The following is a 12,825-nucleotide window of genomic DNA, read 5'->3' on the forward strand; positions in this document are numbered from 1 at the left end:
TGATTCCCTTTTTCTGAGCACAAAGGCATGCATCCCTTTTTTTTGTGCAATCTCTGATTTTTCTCTGATTTTTGCTTTTTTTGACAGTAAATACTCTCTCAGATAAGTGAAAACTCTTAGTAGAAACAGTCTTTGCAACTATCTTCTTTTTTTTTCATAATAAAATGAAAATTACATGAGCTCTTAGGCTCCCTTTCTTGGCAACAAGCCACTTGTCAAATTCTACATTACTGTCCTAATTACATGCCACTAAGGGCAACTCTGGAGTCTTCGAAGCACTTGGTCACGCGAACCGCCTCCTAGATGCTTGTTAGATTCCCGTAGCGCTTAGGAAAATAGCTCTTCCTAGTACCTGCAACAATTAATTAAAGCGCACCACCATGGCACCCATTGTTAGCGCTTTGCATGCAAATAACACACTATGGACTAATTCTAGTCACAGTGGGCGTCCCCACTAAACACATGTGCACACATAACAAATATAAAATAGATTTATTTATTCTCTCGTTGACCGAAGTCAACGCTCTTGATCATAATTGAGGGGCTTTAACCAAGGGTCGAGGCGCCTTAATTATAGTCAAATCTCCCAAACGAAGTTGGCACAACTCTCCAACCGAAGTTGGCACATCTTGGTTAACCGTAGTTAACCCTCTTGGCGTATGCCAAGTCTCGTTGACCGAAGTCAACACTCTCTGATCGTAGTCAGCTCTATGGTTCTCTGGTTAACCGTAGTTAACCCTCTTGGTAATAAACCAAGTCTCCCCGACCGAAGTCAGGTTTACTTGACCAGAGTTAAGTATCTTTGACCGTAGTCAATTCTTTGACCATTAAAAGAATTCTTTGACCATAATTAACACATATGAAAACTCTTTAATTATGATCAAATAAATGGTCAACTACCTTTTCATGCACGTGAGGATGCTAGTGGTAATGCTCCTATGAACGAGGAGGAGATCTATTGGGATGCACAGCAAACAATTTATGCTCTCTCTTTTCATGCCTTTGATGGGTGCCAAAAATGCTGAAACTATCAAATGAAAGGGATGATTAATGGCAGGACTGTTCACATGTTGGTGGACAGCGGTAGCACTCACAGTATGATCAGTAGATCTATTTGCCGGGATGCACGAATCAAGTTCTCTGATGATTATGAATTCGCAGGTCATCTCTTGGCATTGGATATGGGCCCAATAGATGTTGTCCTGGGCTGTGATGACTGGTTGAAACCATTGGGCAAAATCAGCATGGACCTAAATGCCTTATCACTCAGCTTTGTCCACAGGGGTAGATTTGTAACATTGCATGCTATTGCAACCCCTAAATTGCATGTTTCAGCAACGTAGCTGGCCAAAGAGCTCAAGAGGGAGTGTGCCATCTATGTGCTAAATGTGTCAGTATCTAAGGAGGGCAGCATTCCCCGTGTTGAGGATTGTGATATGCAGAATTTGCTCTCAGAATTTGCTGATGTGTTTGCTGATATGCTTTCACAGTCGCCCCCAAGGAGAGATGTTGATCATGCCATAGTCTTGGAGCCGGGTAGCAAGCCAATTAATAAGGCCCCCTACCGTCTTTGTAAGGTAGAACGGGAAGAAGTGGCAACACAGGTGGAAGAACTGCTAGAGCAGAATTGTATCTCTCATAGCACTTCTCCTTTTGCATCCCCAGTACTCCTAGTAAAGAAAAAAGACAGCTCATACCGCATGTGCATTGACTACAGGGACTTGAATAAGGCCACTACCAAGAACAGGTTCCCGATCCCCAGGATAGATGACCTATTGGATGAACTCAAGGGTGCTCAATTTTTCACTAAGATTGATTTGAGGTCGCGCTACCATCAAATCAAAATGAAACAAGGAAATGAGCACAAGACAGCCTTTCGCACTGCAGCCCCTTCTTTACAAATATGTGCTGGTAATTTTTGATGACATCCTCATTTACAGCAAGGATAAGCAGGAACAGATCAGTCATGTCAAGCAAGTGCTGGAACTTCTGAGGTTGCATCAGCCTTATGCTAAAGCTAGCAAGTGCACTTTCATGGCAGAAGAGGTTGAGTATCTTGGTCATATTGTGAGCAGGGATGGAATTCTGATGGATCCAGCCAAGGTCAAATGCATAAGGAAGTCCCACCCAACTCAGAGGCTTTTTGGGTCTTGCTTCTTTTTACAGGAGATTTATGGAACATTTTTCCAAGAGGCAGCCCCTCTCACTGACTTGTTGAAAAAGGATGCTTTCAAGTGGTCACAAGAAGCACAACTCAGTTTTGAGGACCTCAAAGACGCCTTGAGTAATGCACCTGTACTAATGCACCTGTACTTGAATTGAACTATCATGTTTATAATCAGGAAATGTTGGCTATCCTACATGAAATGGCACCACTACCTGTACGGTGGCAAGATTAAAGTTAAGACGGATCATAGGACACTCAAGTGCTTTCTTACACAACGCAATTTGTCCATGAAGCAGAAGAGGTGGTTGGCTGTAGTTCAGTCCTATGACTTCGACGTTGGGTACAGGAAGGGTAAAGAAAATGTGGTTGCTGATGCCTTGTCTAGAATAAGGGCTTGTAGTTTATCTGCCATTTCCACCATCTATCAGGAGAGGATTCATGGGATCCAGGAATAATATATGCAGAATTCAAAGGCAGCTCCCATATTTTTGGAGTTACAGGAGCCTTCAAGCCAAGGGCATGCTGAATTTAAGTTGCATAATGGGCTGTTGTACTGCAAGGCTTGTGCTGGACTCCAAGTATGAATTGCTCGTTTTGCACGAAATGCACTCATCTCCTATGGCAGGACATGTGGGTATCACTAAGACATATGAAAAGGTCAAACAGAGCTTCATCTGAGATGGCATGTGGCGAGATGTGGTTAAATATGTGGCTGAATGCTTGCCTTGCCAACAAAATAAAGTGGATAGCAAATTACCCGTAGGTCTCTTGCAGCCATTACCAATTCCTGCTATGTGTGAGTAAAGTACCCACTACAGTAAATAACTCCTGCCAAAAGTGACCCATAGATTTTGCATCTCTGTCACTGACAATTTCTTGATGATGCTTAAAGACATGCTCAATCAATTGCCAAGCAACCTGTGGTGCTGAATACTGGGTCCTAGTGGGTATGAAATGGGCATGTTTTGTCATTCTATCCACCACAACAAAGATGAAGTCTTGGGATAAATGGTAGGCACTTGCTGAATTTTGCTACAACAGTACCCAGCATCTCTCCATTGGCATGAGCCCGTTTGAGGCAATCTACGGATGCAAGGTCGGGATGCCTTCTTCAATTGCTGACATGGCTGTGAAAAATCACCAAGCACGGAATGACTTGGAGAGGATGGATGCCCTTCTACAGTTGGCAAAAAAGAATATGCAAGATGCCCAAGCCAAGCAGAAGAAATATTCGGATTAATGCAATAGATATTTGTCTTTCAAAGAGGGAGATTATGTGCATTTGTGTCTCCATAAGAGCCGTTATGCCTCGCTGAAAGGTAATACTAACACAAAGCTTGCTCATAGGTATTACGGTCCTTACAGATCATCCGCAAGGTTGGAGAGGTAGCATATCAATTGGAGCTACCCAGTACCTCCAAGATCCATGATGTTTTCCATGTGTCTTTGCTGAAACCACATGTTGGACAGCATGTCCATGTTCTTCCTGAGTTGCCACCTATGGATGAAGAGGGCCACATCCTCTATGTTCCACAGCCCAACGTGGGTTTCAAAGACCATGTACTCAAAAACAAGGCCTACGTAGAGTATCTTATCAAGTGGCGGGGACTCCCTGAGGATGAAAATTCATGGCAGCCAGAAAGCATTGTCCAGGACCACCCCTATCTCCTACCAGGCTGATTAGTAGTTGCTGTTTGCTGCACTTTTTGGACAGCCATGCTGTGAAATTTTGAAAAATTCTATGGGAAGTGATGGCTGTAATGAAGGGGGAAAAGGGGCCAATTTAGAGGTCTTTTAGGTGAAAAATGTGGAGGGACTATATAAGTCCCCATCCACCCCCTATTGTACACTTTTGGAAGTGACATCTAATCCTATCTACTCTCCCACCTCTTTCATACTACCTGCTCCCTATGCTCTCGCACCTTCTCTCCTCCCTACTCTCTCTCTTTCTCTCTACCCCTCATCTTTCTCTTGCTCCTTCCCCTTCCCCTCTCCTTCTCCCCCATCTCTCTCTCCCTCCTGCTATTCTATTCCCCTTCTCCAAATCTTCCCCCCACCCTTTTCTACAAGAAGATTTCAATCCACAACACGAGATCTAAGAGCCCGAGCTCACCCTGCGATTATGGAGAGGAAAATACAAGACATGCAAAGCACAGCAGGCAAGCAAGCAATTGTTGACAAAGTATAATACAACTACTGTTCTAAACATGATCAACAGTTGGATGAAGTATCAAGTTGGAAAGTTATTATACAAATTTAATGACAAACAAGGTAGTGTAGTGAATTCAACCATCCCCCAACACCATACATGCACACACATGTAGAAAGCTAGAAGTTGGAAAAAGGTGTGCACCAGGCTTCATGCGCTTTTCCTTCATCTCATTGAAAAGATTGTGTGCCTCATTAACTTTTCCATCCTTGACATATGCATCCATCATTAGACAATAAGAAGCCTACATTGCAAGTTCGCAAAAGATCAAAACTAGCAGGAGCAACTCACAGGCATGAAGAGCCCAACATAACCAATATATCAATGGAAATCCTCAAGATTTTTTTCCAATCCTAGCATCACGAAGTAAAATGGGTTATTTATATTTGATTTTCCCACAAGCCACGAACCACATTCAAAATACTTATGAAACATATGCTCAAAGATAATGCATGCTTATCTACATTGCACTAACAGAAGTTCACAATCACACAAATATGCAAACATGAGAACGTAGGAAGTTCATATTATTTAAGTAGTTCCAATTAAAAAATAAATAGTATTAATAATTAAAAATATTAACCTTCTTTTAAATTTTATACCCTCTACACATGCACATAATTGATTAAAGCTTTAGGCCTAGAATAAACATTTATCCTAGGCTTGCCAAGGTCATAACTCATCTCATATTTAACCCAAACTAAAACCCAACGTTTCTAGATGTGCAATATCGAGTGTGCACGTGAGTCGCCAATGTAAACTTGTAGAACTAAGAAAACACTTAAAAGCTAAGCGATTCTAGAGATTACATTCGTCTCACGTAATAACACCAAGTGATCTCATTTTCACCTCGTTACCCAAGCATCATTGCCTGACACACCAAGGCTCACCACAAGGCCCAATATGGAGTTGTTATAAACCATCTGAAGCCCCTTCACCATAGCTTAGCTAATCACCTTAAGTCCATGTTAGTTTAGGTGAAGATGAGATGCATGTGCATCAGTCTGCAGCCATCCATCATCCTAATGAGATCGGTTGCATGTTTATGACAGCATATGGCTGTCAAGACACACAATTACCACGAGATGATGACGTCGCATCTTGGCAGCATAGTGTCGACACATGAGGACTGCAAATATCTCCTCCTTACCATCTCACTTGGAGAGGCAAATGAGGGGAGTGACAGTGGTGGTTGCCAGACAACGAGCTACCTCTCGGAGACCATAGAGGAGGAGAAAGGGGCATAGCCCAAGTTGAGCATCAACAACCGCCTATCAGTAACTTCCTCTCTCGATAACGATACATATACCAAAAGCCACTATTGGCCAACAGGAATCCCCCATGCCCCATGACTCACATGTGGTGTTATGCTAGGCTATGCATGCCCTCCTGCAGAAAACATCGTTGTGTACTTCTCTACTTGTCCTTCTTGTCTCAGACATCAGCCTTGGGAGTGGATGCCCATTTAGTGGCTCCATCCCCTTAGCCTTTATTGTATTTGGTTTTCTTTAGTCTCATAGCCCTTCAGTGTTTTGAAGACTTTAACGGCCTTTCTTTCTTTCTTTCTCTTTAAGCCCGTGTGCAACTTCCAGAAATCCTTTTCCATGGTGGAGATTTCACAAAGAGCCATCAATTATGTGCTAATTCAGGCGTTGGACAGCAAATCGCAGCAGCTTTTCTCCCTTCCAAGCCAATTGAAATTGTCCAGGCCTCCTGCTGCTCAACACTAACTCTAGGTGGCAGCTCTCACCTACAAAAAACCCTGTGTGCAGGCTCTTTCCTGCTTCCAACCTTACAATTTGCTGCAAATCTATCCCTGCTCGCCAAGATCCTACTTTTGATGCCCAAGCAAAATTGTTTTTGAAAAGCTACCTATTCCAAATTGTGATTTCAGCTTTTTCTGTTTTATCCATTTTTACTCAACGATATCGATCTATATTTTCTCCTGAAGGAATATTCTACTCACTTTAACCTATTCTATTTAAAGTGCTAACTCAAAATAGCTTTCTAACTAAAACTGTTGCATTAACAGATGCTAAGGTGGGAGATTTAGTGCCCATACTATGATTGTATTGATCTCACCCTCTGTGTTTTGCTGAGATTCAGCTCTACTTGGAGTACTTTGGCTTGGGGGCTGTTCTAAGGCAAGACGATGGTGTGAGATCTTTGAAATCAGGAAATTTGATGCCAATGAGCTCACCTACCATGTTTATGATTAGAAAATGTTGGCCATATTACATGCCTTCAAAAAGTGGCATCAATATGTATATGGGAGCAAAATCATTTGGCTTCAATGCAGTCCTACGACTTTGACATTAAGTAAAGAAACATGGTTGCAGATGCCTTGTCCAAGATGTGGGCTTGCAAATTGTCTGCAGTCTCTACAATTTACCAAGATTGAATAAATGGCATTCAAGGAGAGTACATGCAGAATTCAAAGACAGCAACCAACTTTTTAGATTTGCAGGAGCCCTCATGTCAGGACAATCCTGAATTTGAATTATATAATGGCTTGTTGTGGTTCCAGACTCACAGTATAGGCAGCTGCTGTTGAGGGAAATGCATTATCAGTTGTCACAAAAGATGTATGAGGAGCCTCTTCTAGGACGTTCTATGGAGAGATGTAGTGAACTATGTTTCTAAATGTTTCCATGTCAGCAAAATAAAGTGGACAGCAAACTACCAGCTGGTTTATTGCAGCCATTACCCGTTCCAGAGGGCAACTGGACACACATAGCTATTTATTTCACCATGGGACTGCCTTCTATAGACAAAGGATGGGATAGCATCTATGTGGCGGTGGACAGGCTGACAAATCAAGCCTATTTCATACCTACAAAGACTCGGTATTCAGCATCACAAATTGTACAGTGCTTCATTGATCAGAAGTTTAAGCATCATGGATTTCTTCAGGAAATTGTCAATGATAGAGATACAAAATTTATGGGTCATTTCTGGCAGGAATTATTTGCAGCAATGCATACTTACTCACCCTATAGCACAGCATACCATCCTGAGACTGATGGTTAGTCTAAAAGGGTGACCAAATGGGTCGAAATTTCTGCCATGACACCCAAACGCCATGGGATAAGTGGCTTGCACTTGCTGAATTTTGCCACAACAGCACCAAGCATCTCTCTGTTGGAATGAGCTCATTTGAGGCAATATATGGGTGCAAAGTGGGAATGCCTTCCTCAATTGTAGACATGGCTGTGAAAAATTCAGCAAGCACAAGATGACTTGGGAGTGTATGGAGGCTCTTTTGGGAAAGAAAACCTTGCTCCTTGGTATTATGGCCCTTACAAGATCATCCACGAGGTTGGGGAAGTAGCGTATGAAACATCCAAACCTGCTTACTCCTAGCTTTTCATCAAATCACGGGCACAGGCACACGAATTCACCTCCCAGCTGACCTCAGTGGTAGTAAGCTCTCTCGAAAAAATTCGTTACGTGAAGGCTCTTGCTTACAAAATTCCACCAAGCCTCAAAATTCCCTAGATGGATCTAGTATGCCACATGTCTTCATTCTAGGGTCCCTCCTTAATGCATCATTTACCCCTCTCTTGGGATAACATTGAAACCATTTGCCTCTTAGCACATTTCATGCATTTAGGTCCCTTAGCCTTAGATCCACCTAGTCTAGTGCCATGTCACCCTCACCAAGGACCTTGACCTTGATTCCTTTTTTATCATTTACATGAAGCCCAAACAAATATAATACAAACATTGATCCTTTAAAGGAAAATGCCGACTTCCGAGGTCATGTTACCTCGACTTGAGCGTAACATTCCTTCCCTCTTCAGGCATCAACGTCCTCGATGATAAAGTCTAGAAACACTCTCCGTCACTTGTATACGGATTCCCAAGTAGCTTCTGATAGAGGTAGACCATGCCATGCAACCAACACCGTGGGTATCTTCCGATTGCGTACTTGCATTGTTCCTCGATCCAAGATTCCTACTGGTTTGCGTCTTGCATTATCCTCTATCTCCTGAAATAAAACAACACCCTCGATTAGTGAGTCACCTTTATGCAAAAATTTCTTTAAACGAGAAACATGAAACACTGGGTGCACCTTACAACCCTGTGGCAATTCTAATTTATAGCCTACCTTGCCTATTCTTTTTAGAATTAACCATGGCCCACAATATCGAGGTGATAACTTAGCACACTCTCCTACAGTCAAAGACTTAGAGTGCGAAGAAACTCTGAAAAAAAATTTTCTCCTTCCTTATATTCTCTAGCGGATCGGTTTTCATCCGCATACGCCTTAGCTCTATCCATAGCTTGGCGGATGTTAGCTCTCGCAAGTGCTAGCATCTCCCGCATCTGAACCACAAAGTTCGCGGCACTAGGCACTTTCTGAGGTACTCCAACTGTACTTGGATTCGCTAGTCTATAACCCTAGTTCAGCTCAAACGGACAAAACCCTGTAGAGGAATGTTTTCTATCATTGTATGCAAATTCTAACAATGGTAACCACTTATCCCATGTATGTTGCCTCAATGACACATATGCTCGAAGCATATCCTCTAAAATTTGGTTCATTCTTTCCGTCTGACCATCTGTTTCTGGATGATTCCCACTACTCATTCCCAACTCAGTCCTTAGTGTCTCAAACACCACAATCCAAAAATGACTGATAAATTTGACATCCCTGTCTGACACTATGGATTTGGGTAATCCATGCAAACGAAATATATGTCTAATAAACAAATCCGCCACTTGCGGGGCACTAATAGACTCTCTAGTTGGACTGAAGTGAGCCATCTTGATAAGACAATCAACCACCACAAGGATAGAATCATATCCACCTTGTGTCGTAGGCAGACCTAAAATAAAGTCCATGGAAATGCTCTCCCACCTACCCAGTGGTATCTCCAAGGGCTGTAAAAGTTTGGGTGGATTCAACCGCTCTGCCTTACTTACCTGACACGAAAAACAACGTGTCACATATTCAGGAATATGCTTTTTCATCTTTGGCCAAAAGAAATCTCGCTTCACGAGATCATGTCTTCTCGACTCCTAGATGTCCCGCACATGGGCTATCATGGCATTGTCGAATGACTCTCTGCCTGAGATCATTCTGATTAGGTACTACTACCTTGCCATTTCTTTTCAGCATACCATCCCTTATGGCATATCTTGCATAAGTTTGGCCTTTTCTGGATGCCAGGTCATCCTTTTTCCCGGGTTTTAATACATGAGTCTTAGGCCAAAGGCTCTGGACGAACTCATCCACCTTTTGAGTTTCTCTAATCTCGGTCATTAGAGCACTCTCTAATACCGTGAAACTCATATTATGCATAATGCATGACAACGCATCAACAACTTTATTATCCTTCCCTCTTCAACACCGAATCGTCAAGTCAAACTCCTGCATGAGTTCTGTCTATCTAGCTTGGCAGCCTCTCAAGTCAGGTTGTTTACAAAAATGTTTAAGAGTATCATGATCAACATCAACATAAAACTCTGACCCATACAAATAATGTCTCCATGTTTTCAGCACATGGATAACAACATACAACTCTAATTCATGAGTTGGCGAATTTCGTTGAGAGGGAGAAAGCTTCTTGCTTTCAAAGGCTATTGGCCTTCCCTCTTGGAAGAGAACTGCTCCTACCCAATGCCACTTGCATCGGTTTCAAGGAAAAACGGTTTCTGGGGATCAACTATTTTTAACACCGGTCCTGAGACCACAACTTGTTTTATGGTGTTAAAACTTTCCTGTTGATTCTGTCCCCATAAAAAATGTACTTTATCTGAGGTTAGATCAGTCAATGGCGATACTATTTCGGAATATCCTTTGATATGCCTTCGATAAAATTGGACAAATTCCAAGAATGATCACAAAGCGGTCAAACTCTGAGGGATTGGCCAAGTCAGTATTGCAGCCACTTTCTTTGGATCCATTTCTACCCCCTCAAGAGTAATTATGAATCCTAAATATTCAAGTCTTACCATACACAGTATAGTTTTCTTTTTATTTATATAAAAGCTGGCTTTCCTCAAAGTACTGAACACTATTCTTAAGTGTTCGTAATGCTCAGCAATACTTTTGCTGAATATAAGAATATCATCAATAACAAACTTTCCAATATACGGACGTAGTAAATCGTTCATAAGCATGACGAATGTAGCTGGAGCATTGGTAAGTCCAAAGGGCATTACCAAAAACTCATAATGTCCAAACCTGCTTCTAAAAGCGGTTTTATACACATCCTCGGCTCTAATACGGATCTGATGGTAGCCACATTTAAGATCTATCTTACTGAAAATTACGGCCCCATGTAATGCATCTAGCAAATCATCGATCCGAGCCATCGGATACATGTGCTTAATAGTAATATTATTCAATGCTCTGTAATCTATACAGAGGCGAAAAGAATCATATTTCTTCTTCTTTAATATCACTAGCAAAGCAAAAGGTGAGAAACTTGGATGAATCTGCCCCAACTTGAGGTATTCTTCTAGTTGTCTTCGTACCTCCGCCTCTTTGGTAAAACTTAACCTATATGAAGGTCTATTTGCAGGTTCTGCCCCCGGGATTAGTTCAATCTTATGCTGAATATTTCGCTCTGGAGGTAACTCATCCCTAAAACAATAAGAGAACTCCTCTGTTATTTGATCAGCCAGCTTGGCCATCTCTCCATTTTGAGCAACATCAATACTAGCCGAAGAATCATCAATCGGCTCTACCGATGCTGTACAAAGAAATAAAAACTCTTCTTGAGCTTTTCGAATTTCCATTACGAAAACCAACGGTCCTTGAAGTATATCTTTTTCACCTCGTAAGACATACAGCACATCATTCATCTTGAATTGATAAATGTGCTTTTTCCAATCTATGGCTGGATTCTTCCTAGCATGCCAAGCCTTACCCAGGGCTATGCCTGCATAAGCAAGCTTTGTCATTTCAAAATCAAGCTTCTCAGCATAGTCCTGAATTCGAAGCTCCAACTAGGTAACCCTTTGGTCCCATACTTCAGTTGAACTTCCATCTGCCATTCTGACTGTATATGCATAGTCAGATGGGCTAGTCATTAGTTTCAGCCTCTTTACAAGCTTGGAGTTAATTACATTGTGCATTGATGCTGAGTCAAACAACACAATGACATCATGATTAGCTAGTTGCCCTTTCATCTTAATTAACTCCGTATAATTAAAGGCTGTATATCCCGTTGCTACGGGCTTTGACACGACATTATCAAGTGCACTAGTTACTAACTTAGCAACAGACACACATAACAAAACAGGTACTAACCTTTGAGAAGATCCCGCTAGCTGACATCTGTTTTGCTCTAGGACTTCCCTCCATTTCCACGTCGCATTCTCAGATTACCATCTCAGCCATCCAACGATCTTTGTTTCGTAGACAATCTTTCCACTGATGAGGCTGAAGGCATCCAAAACACAAGTCTTCTCTCCTCGCTTTTTCTCTTTGCTCTGGGTTCAAAGAAGACTTCGACCAAGCCCGGGCTGCCATTGGTGTTACTTTTCTTTTCATTCCAATGGTGATACTTGATTTAGGAGTCTCAACTGGTTTCGCCTGCTTGGCTTGACCACTAGGCTGTGAGACACTCCCTTTGCTCATCCACTTTATCTTAAACCCAGTTTTCTTCGGGTACCCATACTGAGTCCCAACCTGCACAAACCCACTTGGTCTGTTCCCTTTTGCATCCTCATAGTTCAGGGCTATGGCAATTGCTTCATCTAGCGTGTTCGCATACTTGATGGAAGTTTCTTGATCCGATCATTCAATCCAAAATAAAATCTTTTACTTGGATTGACTGAGGTAGAGGTTTATCAATCTTCATTACACTTTCTCTGAACTTATCAGTGTATTCCACCACTGATAAATTTCTCTGACGAAGGTTTCGATATTGATCCCAAGCTCGGGATGCTTCGTCAGGAGGTAAGAAGTGTTTTCTTAATTCCTTTTTAAACCCCTCCCAAATAGTGGATGCCACTCCATCTTTCTACTGTTTTATCCACCACCTATCCGCTGCCTCATTAAACATATGGGTGGCCTCGCGGATTTTCTTCATATCATTCTTGATTCCACAAATGGCGAAGGCCTCGTCCCATTTGTGTAACCAGGTCTCAATGATATCGGAACTACGGTCACACATCCACCAAAATACTTTTTTGGCCTATAATTGGCAATATTAAGCACCTTAGCCCTCCTAGGCTCGACCGTATGAACACTAGACTCCGGTTCCATTGGAGATTTACCTTTCTCTTCACGGGATGGTCTAGCAGACATACTATGCACCATTTTCCTGCACTCAGATTGTCCTACATTTGCTTGTAACTGTTGCGCTAAAATCTGTTGCAAGGCATCCTCTAACATTCCAATTTTGTCAAATAGTGTATGACCTGTTGGGCGCGACACCTGCGGGGTCGGCCGGACTCCCGACTCTATGAGATTCATCCTAGAAGCTTCTTC

At 42.2% G+C, this 12,825-nt stretch overlaps 1 protein-coding gene across 2 annotated transcripts in view; it reads right to left on the reverse strand.

Moving 5' to 3' along the window:
• LOC147883923 (uncharacterized) overlaps positions 1–12,825 on the reverse strand; it is a 70,894-nt gene that overhangs the window by 33,214 nt on the left and 24,855 nt on the right. For both annotated transcript variants that reach the window (XM_087398949.1, XM_087398948.1), the window contains exon 6: positions 4,521–4,620. In XM_087398949.1, the coding sequence (XP_087255075.1) occupies positions 4,521–4,620 (100 nt within the window). The remainder of the gene's footprint in view (positions 1–4,520; positions 4,621–12,825) is intronic.

The sequence above is a fragment of the Dipteris shenzhenensis genome, chromosome 27, assembly GCF_047967505.1.
Source record: "Dipteris shenzhenensis isolate YYH24624 ecotype China chromosome 27, Dip_SZ_1.0, whole genome shotgun sequence".
Lineage (NCBI taxonomy): Eukaryota > Viridiplantae > Streptophyta > Polypodiopsida > Gleicheniales > Dipteridaceae > Dipteris > Dipteris shenzhenensis.